The 25,060-nt window shown below is 41.0% G+C and overlaps 3 protein-coding genes across 3 annotated transcripts in view; all 3 read left to right on the forward strand.

Annotated features, from left to right (window-relative positions):
• LOC134018527 (rhamnose-binding lectin-like) overlaps positions 1 to 11,321 on the forward strand; it is a 33,180-nt gene extending 21,859 nt beyond the window's left edge. The window contains 7 exon segments of the mRNA XM_062458519.1: positions 8,586 to 8,630; positions 8,821 to 8,959; positions 9,156 to 9,265; positions 10,365 to 10,409; positions 10,662 to 10,800; positions 11,017 to 11,126; positions 11,212 to 11,321. Of these exon segments, the coding sequence (XP_062314503.1) occupies positions 8,586 to 8,630; positions 8,821 to 8,959; positions 9,156 to 9,265; positions 10,365 to 10,409; positions 10,662 to 10,800; positions 11,017 to 11,126; positions 11,212 to 11,228 (605 nt within the window). The 3' untranslated portion in view covers positions 11,229 to 11,321.
• Positions 11,322 to 18,081: 6,760 nt separating this feature from the next.
• On the forward strand, positions 18,082 to 22,775 carry LOC134018528 (rhamnose-binding lectin-like). Its single transcript, XM_062458520.1, has 15 exons — positions 18,082 to 18,195; positions 18,452 to 18,481; positions 18,569 to 18,613; positions 18,802 to 18,937; positions 19,044 to 19,153; positions 19,422 to 19,466; positions 19,671 to 19,806; positions 19,913 to 20,022; positions 20,243 to 20,287; positions 20,492 to 20,627; positions 20,734 to 20,843; positions 21,064 to 21,108; positions 21,313 to 21,448; positions 21,555 to 21,664; positions 21,750 to 22,775. Exons 1-15 carry the CDS (start codon positions 18,162 to 18,164, stop codon positions 21,764 to 21,766), a joined length of 1,245 nt encoding a protein of 414 aa, XP_062314504.1. The 5' UTR covers positions 18,082 to 18,161; the 3' UTR covers positions 21,767 to 22,775.
• A 131-nt stretch (positions 22,776 to 22,906) lies between these two features.
• rps26 (ribosomal protein S26) lies at positions 22,907 to 24,766 on the forward strand. The gene is made up of 4 exons (XM_062458523.1): positions 22,907 to 23,034; positions 23,382 to 23,559; positions 23,996 to 24,126; positions 24,680 to 24,766. Exons 1-4 carry the CDS (start codon positions 23,032 to 23,034, stop codon positions 24,713 to 24,715), a joined length of 348 nt encoding a protein of 115 aa, XP_062314507.1. The 5' UTR covers positions 22,907 to 23,031; the 3' UTR covers positions 24,716 to 24,766.
• Positions 24,767 to 25,060: the final 294 nt, after the last annotated feature.

Below are 25,060 nucleotides of genomic sequence, written 5' to 3' on the forward strand. Positions count from 1 at the left end.
TGAAGTATTTTTACTTGTACTTTACTGATAATTGTTATTTGATGTTACATGTAAAGGGTGAGGTATCATGACAATTGAAACACCTGACACACACAGAGGTTCTGATTAACCGATCATTGCTACGAGTTAAAGCATAAGAGAGATTTACTTTTTGCTACTCATTTGATAACTAACATAATATTATGTCAACTTTAGAAATACTGACAGAAGACTCACATGCAAATACAGTCACTGTAAGAAAAGCACATTTAACAATAGATACAGAATCTGTAAAAGACATAAGCACATCAGAGTACACTGTTTAATGTCCACATAAAATAAACACAGCCCAAATGCTGGTCTATATAACAGACCAGACGGAACAATACGATTAAATAGAAAATAATCTGTGACGTGAGTTTGTTTGTGAGACAGTGATACAGTTGACACAACAGTGCAAATATACAGTTAACAAACCAACATTTAAGCAGGTGTGGTTCTTTGGTTTCATTTATATCACATTTAAACTGTTAAAGCTCTTTCCGCTTCTCCAAATGGGACAGACCGGCGAGACCCGAGTCTCACCTGCTGAGACTGCCTTAAGTATGATGAACCCAGGTGTGGGACTTTTACTTTTGAAGGAAACCAGGAAATGAGGGAAGTTTCAGGGTCCAGGCAGGCTGCATTCAGGTGATCTGTAACTCCATCCAACACAGGCTGAACAGGACTGAGTGTCAGAGAATCACAAAGGTTTGGCATCAAGTATCAGGAACTGGAAAACAAACACTAAGGCCCAGTTTCCCAGACATGGATTAACCTTTGCTGCCCTCTATGAATACTCATTAATGACTGATCAAACACCACATGGGGCGTATTCCAGAAAGCTAATTCAACAAACTGTGAACCTAACCCTGAACTCTGAGTTGATTTACTCTAACATGGGAAACCCTGACTTTTCGGTTCCAGTAAAGCTGATATGAATGAGTTAAATCAACTCAGAGTACGTCCACTCTGAGTTAAGCGCGGGCATGAGAACTATTAAAAGCCAACATCAATGGAACTCCGATACTAGGATCCACCATGGCACCCGGCGACACGTTGTCCTACTTCACCACACTTCAGATATACGTGTTTATTGTGAATCTGAGCACATATTCCGCAAAACAGCGACACGCTGTAGCAGCGTAGGAGACAATTGAGGTCGGAGACAATTGCTGGCCAAGTCAATGCATACATTTGAATGCATTAGCCAGTCTATACATTGAACATTTAACCACACTGTCCGTTAATATTACTTGTGAAATAGTGGTGGACTTAATGGACTTAAAATAGCATGTTAAATGCTATATTAAGTATAAAAACATACTATGAACAGGTAATGCATATTTTGCTTAGGCCTATAAGCCTGTGATTGTAGCGTATACGTTACCTTGGTTTTAATCATATTTGACATGATACAAAGTAAATATCAGTTGGTGCCTTTTTCAACTTGTAGTACAAGTAACCCCCAACAGAATGCCTTTCATCACAGGATGATGATGATTATGATGATGAAGAGACGTTGACTGCTGCCGCAGAGATGGATGCAGAGAGGCCTACATGTATGGTAGCTACTGGTAGTTTTCTCCCCATGTACTTTTATTTACAGACTTGTGTGGAATTGTCAGTTACACTGAAATTATGAGAATAATGAATAAAAACGATTTGCACATTCTGATCCTGTTGAACAGAGCATGGAGAAGAATAAAGGCTGATCTTGTAAGGCTGGGTGTCAACCTGCCCCCACCTCTCATATGCTAAAATGTGGAGTTACTGGACGTCTCAACTTGATGGCTCTCACACATCATTGTGTAACTTACTGTAGCATTGCTAGTCATATGTTGATAAGAAAGGGTCAAGATTTTGGTGCGTTTGGTTGTTCTTGGGTATAAAAGGAATTGTGAAGCATTGTTCCGTGGATTCTTGATCTCTTGAGACCTTCTCCTCAGCTCTGGCTTGTCCTTGTACTCATTCTCCTTCCTCACCTCTTGCTTTCTCTCTCTGGTTTACAATAATCATGGTAGAGTAGGTAAGAGTTAACCTTCATTTTGTAACATCATTGCCTTGTAATTGATTTCATTCATTTGCAATCTTCCTTCAAACCATTGGGGAATTTTAGGTTGTTTGGCCAATATTAACCCCCCACAGTTACAGGAGGGTACATGGTCACAGGTGAATCATGTAAATTGTAGGAACAATAGCCGATATAAATACCCATTGTTGGATTTCATTTGTAAGCAATGAAGAAGACCAAATACAGTTTCAATGATTTGTCTTTATTTCAGTGGCAAAAAGCATTTGGTCTGTTCTGAGTGCACGTCCACAGTGTGGAAGCGATGTAAGGGTTGAAAATGTTGCTAAAATAAATTATGGAGTGTGTGACGGGAAACGGTAGCTAATGTTAATTTAGGTATTCATCAGGGAATTAAAACACATCGAATCGCAGTTTTATAATCCTCTCCCGGCGTATAACTAAGTGAATTAAATTTTGTTCGAGATCGTTCGGCTGAACCAGGAAAGGACACCACATGTCTGCCAACTGTATCAGGCTCATAAAGAGGTAGGGGATAAGTAGAAATGCAGTTTGTCATGAAAAACCTGCTAGCGAGTAGGTTAGGTTCACAGAGTAAGTTACCATGGACACTGACCAAAGGTTTTCGTTACTTCTCTTTCTGGAACGGAAAACCCAGAGATTCATTTTAGGGTTACCCAATCAGGGTTTTACAAATCGCGCTTTCTGGAATACCCTGCTCTCTATAAACACAATGCAAATGCAAACACAAAAAGCACACCTCCAACGCATGCAGCTGCCAAGTAGGTGATCAAGTAGGTGCTATTTGTTCATCGGTGGGAATCTTAGCCTCTATAAAACAAGTTTTCTGAGGTGAGGTTGTTATTCGAATAATATCTAAAAACACCATGAGTCCTCGTCTCACTCTGGGTGCTCTGATCTGTAAGTATCTGGTCTCTGGGCAGTGGGGCAGCTCCTTGGAGAGCTGAAGGACTAGTTTATGTACATCAATAAAGCTTGTCTGTGTTTGAGGTTGTAGAACTAGATTATGGTTTGTGAATGGATTCATTGTTGGGTGAATTATAAAGCTCCCATTATGAAAATGTAAAGATAATATGAGCACAATTCCACAGACACCTACGCTTTTCAAAAACACTGTTAAACTGCCAGATTGTGATTGTGGTCTTTGTGTCTGTTTCAGTGCTGGCATGTTGCATGTCTACAGGAGCAGGTAAAACTCAGAAGAACGTGATTGTCCAAGCGAGGATCTGTTTGTGAAAGTGTAAACAATTGACAATTATTATTTGTATTGTTTCAGTGACGACAGACATCTGTGAAGGTCAGCAGACCACCCTGAACTGTGGTACGTTGTTACACTGTTACACTGTTAGTTATACTGTTACTTTGTTACACTTGTACTGTTATACTGTTGCCCTGCTATACTGCTATAGTTTCACACTGCATACACTTAAACTACACTTACATAGTAAGTGAACATAAGAGGTAATAACGTCTTCCTGTTTCCAGGGAGTTCTGTGATCAACGTGGTCAGTGCTAACTATGGACGCACAGACAGTGTGACCTGCATCTCTGGACGTCCAGCCAATCAGATTAGCAAGACCGACTGCATCAACCCCACAACCTTCCCGTTGGTGGCAAGCATGTAAGACGCACACACACACACCATGTGAGACACACACACACCAAGGACACACACAGACACCCTCACACACACTCACATAAACACACTCACACACTCCTATTTTGCTCTTTCCACCTTCCCAGATGCAATGGAAAGACAAGCTGTTCTCTGGTTGCCTCCAACTCTGTGTTCTCTGATCCCTGTTATGGAACCTACAAATACCTGGATGTGACCTATATCTGCGTTCCCACGAGTAAGTATTGTGTATGTTTGTGTGTGTGTGTGTGTGTGTCAAGGTCATTATAGTTTTGCATTTTTCATTAGTTTTTATTTCGTTTTGACTTTTTGTTTTCAAATTCAGTTTAGTTTTAATTGGTTTTTAAAGCGGGGTTTCTAGTTTAGTTTAGTTTCTATTTTTTGAAAATGCTTAGTTTTAGTTTAGTTTTTACTAGTTTTAGTGTTAGTTTAGTCTTTTGTATTTACATACTATAACCAACGCTTCCTCCCGTTTGTGGTGTTTTCTGTGTATTTACTAACCAGCAGCCATTGGTTCGCCGGTGAAAGCACTGCTGTAGTGTTCTCTGTCCTACGGTTGTCCGTCATGCTGCCTAGCCCTGTACCGGGGTTAGCTTCTGTTTCAGGGGAGGGGGCTTGGTGTTGTCCTTTACCTTATTAAGGTAAACTAGGTTAGCCTCCTTGTGCGCACTTCTGAAATGTACTTTCAAACTCGTGGGATTTTTCCCTTTAATAAATTGTCCATATTTCACCACCTTCCACTGCAAGCGTAAATGGCTCGTTATACCATTTGTGTTATATGGTTATTTAATTATTCAAGAAAAACCGAAACAACCAAAAACAAGCCAATGTGTGTTTGAGTTACTAAAGTGACAAAACGATATTACGCCCTATTTTGCGTTTGTCAACACGGGTTGCAAAATAGAAAAAACAATGGCCACAAGGTACACGGACCGTACTGGCACAAGTGAAAAAGAGAGAGAAGGGGAGAGACGTGTAATGATTGGGGGTGTTATTACTTCCGAACACCAGAGAGCAGCAACGACTAGCTTTTTTTTTTTTTTTTTTTGTGATATGTAGGCCTACAATCTTCACGACATAGCAGCAGGTTCTTCAGTAGAAGACAAACACACCAAACTGGAGGCACATGTTGACGGAGTTTGCTAGTTGATACTTAGTTAATAAATCTTTGATGAACCCTAGTTTCTTTAATATATATTAGAAACATTACAAGACGGGGCTCCAGTGTGTGTTCAAACAATGCCAAAAGTGCCAGACGGTATCAGTTGAAAAAGACAATCACACCCGTGCAAGAAACACTTCCCAACCCTCCCTCCCCCCACTTAAATTACTGCTTTCAGCTCTGTTGTACGTTTTAATGAAGTGCATTGAGGCAATCATAGTGAGCAAGTTGAGGTCATGTGGGCTACCTTTGCAGTTTACATAGACACACAACTGACAGAGACTGTTGTGGATACTTTTTTCAAAGTTCGTAGAAGACACACACACCAAACTGAAGGCACATGTTGACCGTGTTTGCTAGTTGCTAGTTAATATATATTAGAAATATTACAAGACGGGGCTCCAGTGTGTGTTCAACAAGGCCAAAAGTGCCAGACGGTATCAGTTGAAAAAGACAATCACACCCGTGCCCCCAACCCTCCCTCCCCCGACCTAAATTACCGCTTTCAGCTCTGTTGTACGTTTTAATGAAGTGCATTGAGGCAATCATAGTGAGCAAGTTGAGGTCATGTGGGCTACCTTTGCAGTTTACATAGACACACAACTGACAGAGGCACTGTTGTGGATACTTTTTTCAAAGTTCTGATCATATTCTATGTCCAAATTCAACTTCTTCAAAGTCCAAAAACAGCACGGAACAGCAACGAGAGGGTTCCCAGGAAAATCTGATTTCCTTTGTCTGTGTTGCACCTTTTATATCCAACAAATGACACCCAAACTTTAATGAAGTGCATTGAGGCAATTGAGCAAATCTTCCCTTTTTATTTATAAAAACGTAATATTATTTTCTCATGTAACTTTTATTCAGTTTGGATTAAATGTAGAGTTAACTTGACCCAAAACATTAAATTTAAATCTATTCAATTTTGCAAAAGGCCATTGTAGTGACAATACAATTGTTGTCCTTACATCCATCAATGTACAACACATTTTAGCCTACATCAATGCATTCATACCCTGTTACACACATTTTAAAAATATCCTTTGAAAGAAAATTGCTGTTCTGCTTGTGACGATTCGTATATCAGCCTACACTTAAAGTTAGTATACTAGCTTGAGACCACCATAGCTATGGGAATGAGAGTGAATGCAATTAGAGGAGCTGTGTCTACATACAATTTTTCTTGTTGTTTGTTTATAATTTGCATATAAATGTGTACACAACAGTTAGTTCCAACCAAGTAGGTCTACCTTAATTGGACAGGAGGCATTCCATGAGTGCTGACATTTGATGACCTCAGACAGCAGGGGGAGGGGGGGGGGGGGACTGGCAGTTACATTGGGGCCAGAGGTTCTGTTAGAGGGGCCAGTTATATTAAACATTATTGTTGCCATATAGTTTTCTTCACTGCAGTGCAGGCATTAACAGGCAAAAGCAGTGGCACCCCCAGAAATGTTTTATAGGAGTGGCCAGAAGGGGCCACTGAAATCCTGGGGTGGCTTTCCAAAATCAAAAGCCATAACTGAATTTCAGGAATTGTATTATGCTGTTGTAGTATATAGGTTAGTTGAAAACAGCAGCGGACTGGGGAAGGGTGACAGGATTTGAGTGTGGAGATACGTGGATTTATATGCCGGAATGTTTTATATACAGTACACAGTAATCTTTTGTGCAGAATATAGAGAGAATAGAGTATAGAGACTTGTTTAAAAAATTGGAAAGCGTGAGAAGGTAAATAAGTGAGTGGAGAAAAGAGAAGCAGAAAAGGGCAACACCCTCCCATTACCATTATCTCTAAATCACTCTCCTGAGTCTCATCTGTGTTGTATGTCTGCAAACTGCTATAGTATGGACCTACACGAAAGTTATTAAGTCATTGGACTTGTGTGGGGAGGGTTTGACAAGTGTGATGACTGAATTCCTCCACAGATACCATGGGCTTGGACATGGAGTTGGACCAGTTACTATTCACTTGATGGGTGTGACCTGTGAAGAATGAATGGCACCATGCAATGGTGAAGGGCTATAACCCAGGGTTGATTGCAATTGGTGTTGGAAAACACATGTAGTAGGGCAGAATAGAGGAACTGGGCACAAGGTACTGGTTTGGTCCCTGGTTAGTCCCCAATAACGTGCCAGAAACAGCAGAAAATATTAGATGGCATTGCATCAAGGCCCAATTGGAGCAGAAGTCATAGGATATTTACAATTGTAGTAGGCCAATAGATCTGTTTTAAAAGTTCAGGGGTGTAATTTGTTGGATATAAAAGGTGTAGCACAGACAAAGGAAATCAGTTTTTCCTGGGAACCCTCTCGTTGCTGCTCCATGCTGTTTTTGGACTTTGAAGAAGTTGAATTTGGACATAGAATATGATCAGAACTTTGAAAAAAGTATCCACAACAGTGCCTCTGTCAGTTGTGTTTCTATGTAAACTGCAAAGGTAGACCACATGACCTCAACTTGCTCACTATGATTGCCTCAATGCACTTCATTAAAACGTACAACAGAGCTGAAAGTGGTAATTTAGGTGGGGGGAGGGAGGGTTTGGTGCGGGCAGTGTTTCTTGCACGGGTGTGATTGTCTTTTTCAACTGATACCGTCTGGCACTTTTGAACACACACTGGAGCCCCTTCTTGTAATGTTTCTAATATATATTAACTAGCAACTAGCAAACGCGGTCAACATGTGCCTTCAGTTTGGTGTGTGTGTGTCTTCTACTAAAGAACCATGTCGTCAAGATTGTAGGCCTACAGATCACAGGAAATTATTTTAAAAAGCTAGTCGTTGCTGCCCTCTGGTGTTCGGAAGTAATAACTCCCCCAATCATTACACGTCTCTCCCCCTCTCTCTTTTTCACTTGTGCCAGTATGCATAATACGGCCGATCAAACAAATGAGTAAATGGCTCGTTATACCATTTGTGTTATGTTATATGCATATAACACAAACGGTATTACGAGCCATGGGTTGCAAAATAGAAAAACCAATGGCCACAAGGTACACAGACCGAGTATTGTTTCTTCTCCAAAGTAATGGAGAATAAGCGAAAAGGAGAAAAGGGTGGCGCAGAAAAAATCAGAGAAAAGAAACATCGAGCACTCAAAGCTAATCCTTCAAAATGTAAAACAATACCACACGTTTAGACCACTTAGTGAGAGCGACAGTCAGCAGCCCGGAGGTGCGGCAGTACTAGAGACGTCAGGTGCCTGCATTTATATATATTCTTAATTTAATTAAGAAACATATATGCCCAAGAGAAAGGGACACTAATACATACCTATGCTCAACATGGTTTTATTGGACTTATATTTAGAAAAGGTGCTATGGGGATCAAATGCAATTGTCTTAATTTTTCTGCTCTGCATGTGAAATCAGCCACAGGTGACGCTGGGAATGAGGAGACTGAGAAAGAGATGGAGGCAGCTGTGACTGTGGTGACAGGGTCCAGTGCAGAGATTATGACAGGTGCAGCAATGATACTGTGCACAATTGAGTATAAGTTAACACCAATACATCTAATGTTGTTAACAGCCATCTAGCGCTGCATCATCATTTATTATTATATAGTGGATGGTGTGTGAATTTGTGTTTGGGACTGTACACGGTCATGGGCCGGTCTGCGTTTCAAAGTCCCGGGCCATTTTTCAGTCCCAGTCCAACCCTGTGTGTGGGTAGACTGTTGACACTGACATCTATTTGTACTATTACAGTTTCAGAGAAGACAGTGATCTGTGAAGGTCAGCGGACTACCCTGAACTGTGGTATGTTGTTACACTGTTACATGGTTACACTGCTACTTTGCTACACTGTAATACTGTTATATTGATATAATATTACAATTATACTGTTGCCCAGCTATACTTTTATAGTTTCACACTGCATACACTTAAACTACAGAGTTTCATCAATAGTAAGCGAGCATAAGAGGTAATAACGTCTTCCTGTTTCCAGGGAGTTCTGTGATCAACGTGGTCAGTGCTAACTATGGACGCACAGACAGTGTGACCTGCATCTCTGGTCGTCCAGCCAATCAGATTAGAAAGACCGACTGCGTCAACACTGCTAGATCACTGCCATTGGTGGTTAGCATGTAAGACATATAAACATACACACAAACACTTTTTCACACACAATCTCACAACCTTCCCATTGGTGGCTAGCATGTTAGACACACACACACAGACAGACAGACAGACAGACACACACACACTAAGACAGACACACACAGACAGACAGACAGACAGACATGCTCTCTCACTCACATTTTTCTCCTCCCACCTCTCCAGATGTGATAAAAAGAAAAGCTGTTCTCTGGTTGCCTCCAACTCTGTGTTCTCTGATCCCTGTTATGGAACCTACAAATACCTGCACGTTACCTACACCTGCATTCCCCCAAGTTAGTATTGTGTGTGTATGTGTGTGTGTGTGTGTGTGTGTGTGTCAGGTTCGGACTGGCCGTCGGGAGAGTCAGGAGATTTCCCGAACGGCCGGACAAAGTAACGGCCGCGGCATAACGCAAAAAATATATATTAATTGTATGTATATTTTTTTTTATATAAACCTATATAATGGTTTAATCGGCCGCGTTCACTTTGAGCGCGGCATTAAATACTATACAACCGTTTTACTTGAATGAGCTCGGGGAAAACTTGAACAGTGCATTTGTGCATCCGTTTTACAGACCGTGATTGGTCAATACATCCCCGTCTTCCAGGTTCAGAGTTGGAGCGGTGGTGAGTCAAGTGAGTCCGGGCAAAACAATAGCCTACAGAGTTTTGAAAGTTTATTACGTGTTTGTTTCTTCTCCAAAGTAATGGAGAATAAGCGAAAAGGAGAAAAGGGTGGTGCAGAAAAAATCTGAGAAAAGAAACATCGAGCACTCAAAGCTAATCCTTCAAAATGTAAAACAATACCACACGTTTAGACCACTTAGTGAGAGCGACAGTCAGCAGCCCGGAGGTGCGGCAGTACTAGAGACGTCAGGTGCCTGCATTTATATATATTCTTAATTTAATTAAGAAACATATATGCCCAAGAGAAAGGGACACTAATACATATCTATGCTCAACATGGTTTTATTGGACTTATATTTAGAAAAGGTGCTATGGGGATCAAATGCAATTGTCTTAATTTTTCTGCTCTGCATGTGAAATCAGCCACAGGTGACGCTGGGAATGAGGAGACTGAGAAAGAGATGGAGGCAGCTGTGACTGTGGTGACAGGGTCCAGTGCAGAGATTATGACAGGTGCAGCAATGATACTGTGCACAATTGAGTATAAGTTAACACCAATACATCTAATGTTGTTTACAGCCATCTAGCGCTGCATCATCATTTATTATTATATAGTGGATGGTGTGTGAATTTGTGTTTGGGACTGTACACGGTCATGGGCCGGTCTGCGTTTCAAAGTCCCGGGCCATTTTTCAGTCCCAGTCCAAACCTGTGTGTGTAGACCGTTGACACTGACATCTATTTGTACTATTACTGTTTCAGAGAAGACAGTGATCTGTGAAGGTCAGCGGACTACCCTGAACTGTGGTATGTTGTTACACTGTTACATGGTTACACTGCTACTTTGCTACACTGTAATACTGTTATATACTGTTACTGTTTCACTGTTACTGCTACACTGCTACACTGCTACAGTGTTATACTGCTATATTGATATACTATTACAATTATACTGTTGCCCAGCTATACTTTTATAGTTTCACACTGCATACACTTAAACTACAGAGTTTCATCAATAGTAAGCGAGCATAAGAGGTAATAACGTCTTCCTGTTTCCAGGGAGTTCTGTGATCAACGTGGTCAGTGCTAACTATGGACGCACAGACAGTGTGACCTGCATCTCTGGTCGTCCAGCCAATCAAATTAGAAAGACAGACTGCATCAACACTGCTAGATCACTGCCATTGGTGGTTAGCATGTAAGACACATAAACATACACATAAACACTTTTTCACACACAATCTCACAACCTTCCCATTGGTGGTTAGCATGTAAGACAGACACACAGACAGACAGACAGACACACACACACACACACACACACACACACACTAAAACAGAGACACAGACAGACAGACAGACAGACAGACAGACATGCTCTCTCACTCACATTTTTCTCCTCCCACCTCTCCAGATGTGATAAAAAGAAAAGCTGTTCTCTGGTTGCCTCCAACTCTGTGTTCTCTGATCCCTGTTATGGAACCTACAAATACCTGGATGTTACCTACACCTGCATTCCCCCAAGTTAGTGGTTTTTACATCAGTCTCTGTATGAGGGTGACATTATGTGTGTATATATTTGACTCTGGCACATGTATTTCTCTTTCAGTGAGTATTGTTGGGTAGAAGGAGTGGACCATTCCTGGAACAGCCTGGACCCGGGGGTGAATCTGTTCCAATGACGAAGACTAATTCAATATTGAATAAATTCCTCCATTTGCATGCATCAGTGTGTGGTTATTTCCAGACAGGTCAGTCAGAAACACATCAGGGTCAAGATGATCAGTGATACAGGAAGCACGTGATTTATTAAACCCACTGAGACCAAAGAAGTCCAGAGCAAATCTCTGAGTTAAAACAAACACAACTTGGTTCCAAATCCTTATCCCAGGCATTACTACATCCTTAAGTATCCTGTTCTTAGTCTAATGTCATGCAACTATACTCATATGAAATGTAGGCCTAGTGTTTAACCCTTTCCAGCCGGATCATGCAAAACAATTATTCCAATGGTCCCTGCCTTTATTATTTTCGCTGTCCACACAGATTTTTTTTTCTGAACTGCCAGACACTCGTGACAACATAAGCTGAAGCACATCTAATTGGTTAAGGGGTTACTGGGCATGAATAATACACGTATCGTTAATATTGCCAACATCTTCCCCACATATTTGAATGAGCCTATTTTGGTCCTGAGCTGAGCGGACAAAAAATCAGTTGGCTAACATTGAAAAACATTAGATTTTTTATTGCAAAACGCAATTAATGTTTGTAAAAAACGTTAAATAACTTTTAACGTTAAATAAAAAAATAACTATGGACGCACAAACAGTGTGACCTGCATCTCTGCATAATCTGCCAATCAGATTAGCAAGACCGACTGCATCAACCCCAAAACCTTCCAGATGGTGGCTAGCATGTAAGACGCGTGTATATGAGCACACACACATTCTCTTTCTCTCTCGCACACTTTTCACAATCTCACAACCTTCCCATTGGTGGCTAGCATGTAAGACACACACACACAGACAGACAGACACACACACACTAAGACAGACAGACACACACACACACACACTAAGACAGACAGACAGACAGACATGCTCTCTCACTCACATTTTTCTCCTCCCACCTCTCCAGATGTGATAAAAAGAAAAGCTGTTCTCTGGTTGCCTCCAACTCTGTGTTCTCTGATCCCTGTTATGGAACCTACAAATAACTCGATGTGACCTATGTTTGCATTCCCACAAGTAACTGATCTTTACATCAGTTTGTGTGTGTGTATATATTTGACTCTGGCACACTTTCTGTTTCAGTGAGTATTGTTGGGTAGAAGTGGACCACTCCTGGAACAGGACCTGGACCTGGATGTGAACCTGTTCCAATGACGAAGACTAGTTCAATATTGAATACATTTATTTACATCCATTTACACCACATCCTTAATTATTTTGTTTTCTTAATCTAGTGTTTTTATGCAAAATGTAGACCCATATGAAATTTAGTGTTTATTTAACAGGAAGTCTTGTTAGCAGAGCATATTGACAGTACACCTATTCATTTTCCTTTTACAGTTTTTTTCAACTGCTTACACACAAAATACGTACTTGTTACAGTGGTGGGTTGTGGTGGAAATTTGGAATACAGTTATAATGTGTGTGTTTTATATATGAGGAATGTGTTTTAAGGGAAGTCTAAAAGTTGGTTAAGAAGCTTGATACAGTGAAAGTTGATTCAACTCATTTGGTAGAGATGCCACCTGTAGTTTTATAACACCTAACTAGGAGACGTGAAGTCTAGGGACGGGAAGTCTGGGTGACCTTGGAGAGTTCTTGTCACCTGGGGAGGAAGAGATAGCTGGGAACTGATAAAGCTGCTCTGACCCTTCCTGTTGCATGGGTGGTGTTAATTAAATACTTATTTGAAGTTGCCCACACAAAGGACAGTTGACCATTTGACTGATCAACTTCTGTGGCTTTAGTATCTATTGATTTGGGGAGAGATGCCACATCAAAGAACTGTGGGACAAATGGTATGGAGATGTATTGTTTCAAACTGTCACTGAGTTGAGTTAGCCAATCACAGAGTTTGCTACATTGATGGATTGACCTTATAGAATGCCATTTGATCTAAAGTTTATATAAGGTAGCGTTTATGATTGTTCTTCATCACTTTTGCGAACGATCTGTGGCTAGCACCTCCTTCGTTAGACTGATCACAAAGTACTTTGTTAAATCTTATGTTAATGTGCAAGCTAAATAAATTAAATTGAAACCGCCATCTCTTGACTATTCAAATCTACACAGTGCCACTAGAATTATTCCACAACAGGGTATAATTTGAACCTTTACTGTAGAAATGATAACAGGTATGTAACAATCTACTATAGTGTAAACATGTTTTAATGTGCACATAATAACTGTTTCATTTTGTTTCAGATACTTTACACTGGCTCCCTGTTACCTTCAGAATTGACTTTACTGTAAGGTCCTTCCACGATCTCTCAATCATCGGTGTGACCTGCATCTCTGGTCATTCAGGCAATCAGATTAGCAAGACTGACTGCATCCTTTCCACAACCTTCCAGATGATGGCTATCATGTAAGATGCGTGTGTACACACACACACACATTCTCTTTCTCTCTCGCACACTTATTTTGCTCCTTCCACCTTCCCAGATGCGATGGAAAGACCAGCTGTTCTCTGGATGCCTCCAACTCTGTGTTCTCTGATCCCGGTTATGGAACCTACAAATACCTGGATGTGACCTATATCTGCGTTCCCACAAGTAACTGATCTTTACATCAGTTTGTGTGTGTGTATATATTTGACTCTGGCACACTTTCTGTTTCAGTGAGTATTGTTGGGTAGGAGTGGACCACTCCTGGAACAGGACCTCGACCTGGATGTGAACCTGTTCCAATGACGAAGACTAGTTCAATATTGAATAAATGTATCCATTTACACCCCATCCTTAATTATCTTGTTTTCTTAATCTAGTGTTTTTATGCAAAATGTAGACCCATATGAAATGTAGTGTTTATTTAACAGGAAGGCTTGTTAGCAGAGCAAATTGACAGTACACCTATTCATTTTCCTTTTACAGTTTTTTTTCAACTGCTTACACACAAAATACGTACTTGTTACAGTGGTGTAACAATCAGGTATGTAACAATCTACTGTAGTGTAAACCTGTTTTAATGTGCACATAATAACTGTTTCAGTTTGTTTCAGCTACTTTACACTGGCTCCCTGTTACCTTCAGAATTGACTTTACTGTAAGGTCCTACCACGATCTCTCAATCACCCTGGGATCTGCGACGGTGACCCCTTCATCCTCTGCCAGGAACCTTGGGGTTACCATGGATTATGAGCTCTCCCTCACGGACCACATTGCTGCAGTCTCCCGGTCGTGTAGATTCACCCTCTACAACATCCGGAAGATCAGGAGATACCTGTCTGAGCATTCAACCCAGCTGCTAGTCCAAGCACTTGTTCTCTCAATGTTGGACTACTGCAACTCGCTTCTCGCCGGTCTCCCAGCATGCGCAACCCGCCCTCTCCAGAGGATTCAAAACGCAGCGGCCCGCCTGGTCTTCAACCTACCCAGACGCTCCCATGTTACCCCGCTCCTCATGTCCCTTCACTGGCTTCCCATCACAGCCCGTATCAGATTCAAGACCCTGGTACTGAACTTCAAGTCTCTCCTCCAGCCTTACACCCCCACCCGCCATCTACGGTCTTCTTTTGACAACCGTCTGGTGGTCCCACCGCTCAAGAGCGCCCGGTCCCAACACAAGCTCTTCTCCTGTCTGGCCCCCCAATGGTGGAATCAACTCCCCACCTCCATCAGAGACACTGACTGTCTCCCCACCTTCAAGAAAAGGCTCAAGACGCACTTGTTCCAGGAGTACAACGGTACTTAGGAATGATTTGCTGGACCTAATGTTAGTTTCCTCCAGGATCACAATGACTCGTATTGAGAGACTTGTTGCTCTTGTTGGTTAGCTGTAACGGATTTAAATTATTGTACTCGCTGTGAAATATTTTACTGTCGATTGCTTTTCTACAGGTACACTCTTGCACTTTTTGAGGTTCATGTTTAATTGTAACTTGTTTACAGTTTTTTTCAAATGCTTACACATTTTTTTTAAACTTGTGCTCTTCTTTTCAAAACTTAACACACAAATCCAACAATTGCACACACAAAATGCTAAATGCCTCGCTTCTCTTGCAAAATGAAGCACTGCAATCAAAGTATCACAAACACGTCTCAAAAGCACACATTTGTCTCATGTTGCAAACACTTTTGCCATTATATTACATTTTTGGATATATCATATACACACAGTTATTCAAAACCTAAAGCTCTTCTTTCATGAGCTCCTTTTTTCATTTCTGTACAAGATTGAAAGTAAATGGCAGAGATGATGAAAAATTCATGGTAAACACGAAAACAAGATTGAAACCAAACTTATTTTTTTTACTATAAGCATTTGTGGTTGTGAATACAGTATTACACAGTACAAAAGAAAGAGTGTAGTAGGACAGAAACCAAACCTAATTTTGAAAAAGGTGATTACGGAATGGTGTGTCTGTGTGTGCCATGAACTGTTCATTTTGCAAAAGATTGGAGGTGTTCTGCTACTTGTGTGTCTAGTTGTGTGAATCGTGTGTTGTGTTTTGACAAAGTGAGCCCTGTTTTCAAAATTGTGCTTACAGTTTTTCTCGATTGGTTACACACATTTTCTGAATGCATACCTCATACTCTCAGAACTCTACACACAAATAAAAAAAACACACACACAATGGGCAAAACCCCTCACTTCTCCTGCAAAATTAAACTTAACATTCAAAACAATGTTATTTAATCTCAAAATGGTATTTTGTTTTCAAATGACAAAAACAAACCATCATATGAATAGACATTTATAAGAACCATTTGAACACTGATGTGCTCAATATAAAACACTATGATGAATGGAAAACACTTCTTCTTCATTCATCATAGTGAGTTAGGCCTTTTTTTGTTCAGTGTTACATTTACTACAGACAGTACATACATAAGTGTGTTGTAAAATATTTGAGAATATTGTTTTTATACTCAGAACACAGAAATACACGGTAACAAATATATTTTACATATTTTTCCCAGAAAAACAATGTACACAGTGTACATCCCAACCAACACAAAGTTGCACGTACAGTGGTCTAAATACAAAACAACAGAATAATTTACTGTATAGTGTATACAGTTACATTATTATTATTTTTCTTTGTATTTGCCGTAATGTTATGGCGTTATTTTCTAGGACCATGTTCATGATTTCAGTTTCCTGTTCAGGAGACAGAAGACGTTCCCGACCACCTTGTGTTGGTAATCTTTCAGTTCTGCCAAACAAATAGTAAAATACTGTAAATACTGTGTAGGAATACAAAGTAGGAATACATTTTCCAAATACTTGAAACATTGTTTATTTTTACAGTCCTACAGAACAGTCCACAGGCAATACTGTACTACTGTACTCATTGAATACTGTATTGATATGCAGTAGGCCTACTGCAATTTTGTATTGAGAGTAGATTTCTTACCTATTCTCATTTCGGAAAGTCCCGATGATGGATGCTACAGTGTACCTGCTCAAATTTGGCTTTACTCTTTGCCCAGCCTCCCTCATTGTTAGACCATGGTTGACTTTATGGTCAACCAAAGCGGCTCGGATCTCATCAGAGATTATGGTTCTTGGCCTTCTTCATCCTCGTCCTCCCCGTCCTCCTCCTCTTACTCTCACTCCTCTGCCTCTGTTTCCAATGTTGGCATCCATTGCTCAAAAACAGAAAAGGTCACCTGTTGCCCTTTTATGCTAAAGCTCTGATTGCTAATTGTAAAACTGTGTGACAGGTGTTTGTCCATGCGATGAGTCAGTGTGTGTATTTGAATGGCAGTGTGTTCCTTGTGAAAACAAAAGATTTTCTTCATGAAAATTGTGCCAAATGCAGAGAACTGTGTGTAGTGTTTTGAAAAAAGTGTGTTTTAGAACTGCAATTTGAGTGTAAAGCAGGAATTGTGCTTGTAGTTTAGCAGAATTGGTTCATGGGGTTGATGCATGAGTTACATGTTGTGGTCATTGTGTCTCAAGTACCAGTATTTGTGTGTAAACAATTGAGAAAAACTGTAAGCAATTGGAAAAAACTGTATAGGCCTATTCTAAAGCCATGATTGGTTGGTGTTGAGTAAAGCAATGAGTGTTTGCACATGTGAGAAGTTAGTGTAAGGCACTGATGAATTAGTGTGGCATTTTGATTGGTTGTGTTTTAAAAAGGTGTGTTACCTGAAGAATTGTGTGTTGTGTGTTGCAAAAAGTGTTTTATGAAACTGAGTCAAAGGCCCAAAATGTGTGTATGGTTTTGCAGATTTGAGGTGAGGTTCTGGTGTTTGAGTGTCAGGTTTCAGAAATTGTGTGAAAAGTAAGGAATTTGTGTGAAAGCATTTGAAAACAACTGTAAAAGGGTTTTTAGCACAGCTAACATTACAGTTTTTCTCGATTGCTAACACACAAAGCCATGTGTAAGCCATGTGTAAGCCATCCTCAGAAAATCATTTAGCCAAATCCCAGCAGAAAGACTATGTACACCAGTCTTGAAACACAATTTACCCTTTTTGACACATTTCTCAGGTTCATTCAAACTTCTTTGCAAAAGTCTAAACACACCTCTCAGTGAAAGTTATCATTCATCCATTTCTTTATTGCCGACAAGCAGTTGGTAATGAAATTCATGGCTGTTGCATTGTTAGGTTCAGCGGGTGTCATCCGCATAGCTATGGAAATCTGTATTATACTATGAATACAATGACTGATCAAACACCACCTGCCCTCTATAAACACAATGACTGATCAAACACCACCTGCCCTCTATAAACACAATGAGTAGTTACACACCTACATATCCAAAACATGCAGCTGCCAAGTAGGTGATTTATTTTGCATGAGTAGGAATCTTAGCCTCTATAAAACGAGTTTTCTGAGGTGAGGTTGTTATTCATATCTAGAAAACACCATGAGTCCTCGTCTCACGCTGGGTGCTCTGATCTGTAAGTATCTGGTCTCTCTGGGCAGCTCCTTGGAGAGCTGAAGGACTAGTTTATATTTACCTCATTAAAGCTTGTCAGTGTTTGAGGTTGTAGAACTAGATTATGGTTTGTGAATGGATTCATTGTTAGATGAATTATAAAGCTCCCATTATGAAAATGTTAAGATAATATGAGCACAATTCCACAGACACTGTGACGCTTTTCAAAAACACTGTTAAACTGCCATATTGTGATTGTGGTCTTTTGTCTGTTTCAGTGCTGGCATGTTGCATGTCTACAGGAGCAGGTAAAACTCAGAAGAACGTGATTGTCCGAGCGAGGATATGTTTGTGAAAGTGTAAACAATTGACAATTATTATTTGTATTGTTTCAGTGATGACAGACATCTGTGAAGGTCAGCAGACCACGCTGAACTGTGGTATGTTGTTACACTGTTACACTGATAGTTATACTGTTGCAGTATTCATTACACTGCTACTCTGTTATACTTGTACTGTTATACTGTTGCTCTGCTTTACTGTTAGTTTCACACTGCATACACTTAAACTACAGAGTTTCATCAAAAGTAAGCGAGCATAAGAGTTAATAATGTCTTCCTGTTTCCAGGAAGTTCTGTGATCAACGTGGTCAGTGCTAACTATGGACGCACAGACAGTGTGACCTGCATCTCTGGTCGTCCAGCCAATCAGATTAGCAAGACCGACTGCATCAACCCCAAAACCTTCCCGTTGGTGGCAAGCATGTAAGACGCACACACACACACCATGTGAGACACACACACACCAGGGACACACGCACAGACACTCACACACACATATACTCACATTTTGCTCCTCCCACCTTCCCAGATGCAATGGAAAGACAAGCTGTTCTCTGGATGCCTCCAACTCTGTGTTCTCTGATCCCTGTTTTGGAACCTACAAATACCTGAATGTTAACTATGTCTGCATTCCCCCAAGTTAGTATTGTGTGTGTGTGTGTGTGTGTGTGTGTGTGTGTGTGTGTGTGTGTGTGTGTGTGTGTGTGTAGACCGTTGACACTGACACCTATTTGAACTAATATTGTTTCAGAGATAACAGTGATCTGAGAAGGTCTTGTGTGAATATGTGTAGGCATTTGAAAATTACATCAATTTGTACTGTTACAGTTTCAGAGACGACAGACATCTGTGAAAGTCTGTTTATAAATGTGTAAGCAATTGACAATTATTATTTGTACGGTTTCAGAGACGACAGACATCTGTGAGGGTCAGCAGGCCACCCTGAACTGTGGTACGTTGTTACACTGTTACACTGCTATACTGTTACACTGATAGTTATACTGTTGCAGTATTCATTACACTGCTACTCTGTTATACTTGTACTGTTATACTGTTGCTCTGCTTTACTGTTAGTTTCACACTGCATACACTTAAACTACAGAGTTTCATCAAAAGTAAGCGAGCATAAGAGTTAATAATGTCTTCCTGTTTCCAGGAAGTTCTGTGATCAACGTGGTCAGTGCTAACTATGGACGCACAGACAGTGTGACCTGCATCTCTGGTCGTCCAGCCAATCAGATTAGCAAGACCGACTGCATCAACCCCAAAACCTTCCCGTTGGTGGCAAGCATGTAAGACGCACACACACACACCATGTGAGACACACACACACCAGGGACACACGCACAGACACTCACACACACATATACTCACATTTTGCTCCTCCCACCTTCCCAGATGCAATGGAAAGACAAGCTGTTCTCTGGATGCCTCCAACTCTGTGTTCTCTGATCCCTGTTTTGGAACCTACAAATACCTGAATGTTAACTATGTCTGCATTCCCCCAAGTTAGTATTGTGTGTGTGTGTAGACCGTTGACACTGACACCTATTTGAACTAATATTGTTTCAGAGATAACAGTGATCTGAGAAGGTCTTGTGTGAATATGTGTAGGCATTTGAAAATTACATCAATTTGTACTGTTACAGTTTCAGAGACGACAGACATCTGTGAAAGTCTGTTTATAAATGTGTAAGCAATTGACAATTATTATTTGTACGGTTTCAGAGACGACAGACATCTGTGAGGGTCAGCAGGCCACCCTGAACTGTGGTACGTTGTTACACTGTTACACTGCTATACTGTTACACTGATAGTTATACTGTTGCAGTATTCATTACACTGCTACTCTGTTATACTTGTACTGTTATACTGTTGCTCTGCTTTACTGTTAGTTTCACACTGCATACACTTAAACTACAGAGTTTCATCAAAAGTAAGCGAGCATAAGAGTTAATAATGTCTTCCTGTTTCCAGGAAGTTCTGTGATCAACGTGGTCAGTGCTAACTATGGACGCACAGACAGTGTGACCTGCATCTCTGGTCGTCCAGCCAATCAGATTAGCAAGACCGACTGCATCAACCCCAATACCTTCCCGTTGGTGGCAAGCATGTAAGACGCACACACACACACCATGTGAGACACACACACACCAGGGACACACGCACAGACACTCACACACACATATACTCACATTTTGCTCCTCCCACCTTCCCAGATGCAATGGAAAGACAAGCTGTTCTCTGGATGCCTCCAACTCTGTGTTCTCTGATCCCTGTTTTGGAACCTACAAATACCTGAATGTTAACTATGTCTGCATTCCCCCAAGTTAGTATTGTGTGTGTGTGTAGACCGTTGACACTGACACCTATTTGAACTAATATTGTTTCAGAGATAACAGTGATCTGAGAAGGTCTTGTGTGAATATGTGTAGGCATTTGAAAATTACATCAATTTGTACTGTTACAGTTTCAGAGACGACAGACATCTGTGAAAGTCTGTTTATAAATGTGTAAGCAATTGACAATTATTATTTGTACGGTTTCAGAGACGACAGACATCTGTGAGGGTCAGCAGGCCACCCTGAACTGTGGTACGTTGTTACACTGTTACACTGCTATACTGTTACACTGATAGTTATACTGTTGCAGTATTCATTACACTGCTACTCTGTTATACTTGTACTGTTATACTGTTGCTCTGCTTTACTGTTAGTTTCACACTGCATACACTTAAACTACAGAGTTTCATCAAAAGTAAGCGAGCATAAGAGGTAATAATGTCTTCCTGTTTCCAGGGAGTTCTGAGATCAACGTGGTCAGTGCTAACTATGGACGCACAGACAGTGTGACCTGCATCTCTGGTCGTCCAGCCAATCAGATTAGCAAGACCGACTGCATCAACCCCAAAACCTTCCCGTTGGTGGCAAGCATGTAAGACGCACAAACACACACCATGTGAGACACACACACACTAGGGACACACGCACAGACACTCACACACACATATACTCACATTTTTCTCCTCCCACCTCTCCAGATGTGATAAAAAGAAAAGCTGTTCTCTGGTTGCCTCCAACTCTGTGTTCTCTGATCCCTGTTATGGAACCTACAAATACCTGGATGTTACCTACACCTGCATTCCCCCAAGTTAGTGGTCTTTACATCAGTGTCTGTATGAGTGTGACATTATGTGTGTATATATTTGACTCTGGCACATTTATTCCTCTTTCAGTGAGTATTGTTGGGTAGAAGGAGTGGACCATTCCTGGAACAGCCTGGACCCGGGGGTGAATCTGTTCCAATGACGAAGACTAGTTCAATATTGAATACATTCCTCCATTTGCATGCATCAGTATGTTGTGGTTGTTTCCAGAGAGGTCAGAAACACATCAGGGTCAAGATAATCAGTGATACAGGAAGCACATGATTCACTAACCCCACTGAGACCAAAAAAGTCCAGAGCAAAGCTCTGAGTTAAAACAAATACAACTTAGTTCCAAATCCTTATCCAAGGCATTACTACATCCTTAAGTATCCTGTTCTTAGTCTAATGTTATGCAATTATACTCATATGAAATGTAGGCCTAGTTTTCAACCCTTTCCAGCCGGATCATGCAAAACAATTATTCCAATGGTCCCTGCCTTTATTATTTTCGCTGTCCACACCTATTTTTATTTCTGAACTGCCAGATACTCGTGACAACAGCTGATTAACATCTAATTGGTTAAGGGGTTACTGGGCATGAATACTACACCTATCGTTAATATTGTCACATCTTCCCCACATATTTGAATGAGCCTATTTTGGTTCTGAGCTGAGCGGACAAAAAAACAGTTGGCTAACGTTGAAAAACATTAGATTTGTTATTGCAAAACTCAATAAAAAAACGTTTCACAGTATCTCTACTTTACCCAATGATTCTCGTGTACTTTTACACCATTGCAGCAGTGGCGAAAATCTGCTATCAACTTTGGGGGGGACAATTATATGACATTTTCTCAAGAGCAATTCCTGAGGGGGACACCAAAATTACTGCTGTAACACATAGCACATTAAAAAAGCGCCATTGTGTCCATAATCAGCAAAGTGCTTTCATTGCGTATAATTAATATTATTGAAATTACATATTTATGTTTACAGTGATTTATTGGGAGGGACAAATCATATTTTTCCTAGGATGTGGGGGGTCGTGTCCCCCGGGATTTCCGCCTATGCATTGCAGTACAACGTGGTGAATCAAATCAATAGGTGCGTTCGACTTCAAGCAGCGCCGGCGTCGCTGCAGCCGCCTGTAGCCCAGCTGACTTGAAGCAGCCAATGGCATTCTCAGATTCAAGGCAGCCGGCTGCAGCCGGCTGTCAGCGCCGCCAGCGCTGCATGAAGTCGAAACCACCTATTATTTCTTCCACCGCCAGAGGGCCCTGCATCACTGACACTCTATTGATCACACGGAAGTGACGTAGGTAATAGGCCTTGTCAACCGGTCTCTTTCTGACGTTCCACTTATTGCACGATGGTAAGCTTTTCTTTATTACCCAGACATTTAAAAGCAATTTTGAACATGACAACTTTTCAAAGGTACCTTTGTTTGGGAAGGATGGTACATCACAATTTACATTTTGTCAGCAGTATGTTTCTCTAAATGTTGTTCGCCGTTTACATCTAAAATGTGTTTAACAAGAGATATTTTCCTCGCGACGTGTTAAAGCACTCGGTCCCTGGGTTAGGGTTGTGCAGAACATTGCGTAGTGCTGCAACCTGCGTCTGTGACAGTCATAGCTAGCTGCTGATGTTGATGAGTAACGTATTTTTCTCATTCTAATCATGGTAAAACTGAATTGGAAATAATTGTCCCACCACCAGACAAAAAAGAGAAGGAACAACGGCCGCGCCAAGAAGGGCCGTGGACATGTCCAGCCAATTCGCTGCACCAACTGTGCCCGATGTGTACCGAAAGATAAAGCCATCAAAAAGTTCGTCATCAGGAACATCGTCGAGGCTGCTGCAGTGAGGGACATCACAGAGGCCAGCGTGTTTGACTGTGAGTATCCGTCCTCTGCACATGATACAGGAGCAGTTTCTGTCCTCCTGTGACCACCTTTATAGCAGACCAGTAGCATTTGCTATGCCATAGCTCCTCTTGTTTCGCAGTTCAATTTCATGCCCATACATGATGCACATTATTTGTTGTTTGTACTATCACACACCATTGAACTTTATGTATGTTCCTTGTCTTCTATATCATTTGCATATTGCTTAATAAATGTGTATCGTCTGTAAATATAGTCTATGCTAGAGGCATCATTGGCCAGAACCAAATTCCTTGCGTGTTAACATAATTGGGCAAAACATCTGATTCTCTGTTTAAACACCAGTAGTGGCTGATGTTAACCCCCCCCCCACACACACACACACATCTCCTAAATATGTTTCACCCTCTATTTGGACTGATTTTACATGTCTGTCTTTCCCCCCAGCATATGTGTTGCCCAAGCTGTATGTGAAGTTGCACTACTGTGTGAGCTGTGCCATCCACAGTAAGGTTGTCAGAAACCGCTCCACAGAAGCCCGGAAGGACCGCACTCCTCCTCCCCGCTTCAGGCCCAGTGTAAGTGTTACCCCTGGCTCACAGATTCAGGAAGTCTACAATTGATATGTAAATGTGTTCCTAATGGCGACCAACAATACTGCTGTGGAGTAACGGGCAAAATGGCATTGTCTTAGAACCGTTTCTTTATCTGATCGTAATGTTTGACGGCAGGTTGTCCCTGTTGTCGAGAGACGCCTCTCTTTGTTTCATTCATCCGCCCCAATCAAAAGTCCGTTTAGTACCCTTTTGTAATAGTTTTGCGATGTTGTTTTCCATGATGGTTCTGGAAACCAAAACTGCCTACAATACTTTCAGTTTGAATAATAACAAAACGTTCGTTTAGCAGACGCTTTCATCCAGAGCGACATGCAAGTGATTCAAACCTGCGAATATACAATTCGTTAGCAGTACCACTGAGTACTCATGACTCTGCAGAGTTTTATTGACCTTGTTAACTGTATATTTCTAAAGGGACAAAGCATTGCAGTGAACGTGCGAATCAGAACACCGTCATAACTGGTTTGAAGTGCATTGCATGCGTGTCTAAATATATCCTTTGTTTCCCTCATAGGGTGGCCCCCCAAGAGCTCCGCCGAAGCCCATGTGATGTGGAATATTTAAAGTGACATTTTCATTCAATTAAAGTGACTTAAGAGTACCCGTTCTTTCTCTTTTTTCTTTACAATGGTTCACAGGGTTCGACCAGCCCACACATAGAAACCTGTGGTTTTATCCAGAACAGAGATATGTCATTTTGACTGAATCCATTTGAAAGTTACCATTGCTATCATTTGAGAGTTGCAATTGTTGTCTGAGAGGAAGTAATGTAAAGTAAAATAATAGGGTAAACAGAGTGTTCCAGATGTGCCAGGCCATACATTGTCTCCACTGATCTGGAAATAACTTGAGAGCCTAAGGCAGATATGTATCCATGACCTTGAGGTAATGTTTC

Source organism: Osmerus eperlanus, chromosome 4 (assembly GCF_963692335.1).
Source record: "Osmerus eperlanus chromosome 4, fOsmEpe2.1, whole genome shotgun sequence".
Taxonomy (NCBI): Eukaryota; Metazoa; Chordata; class Actinopteri; order Osmeriformes; family Osmeridae; genus Osmerus; species Osmerus eperlanus.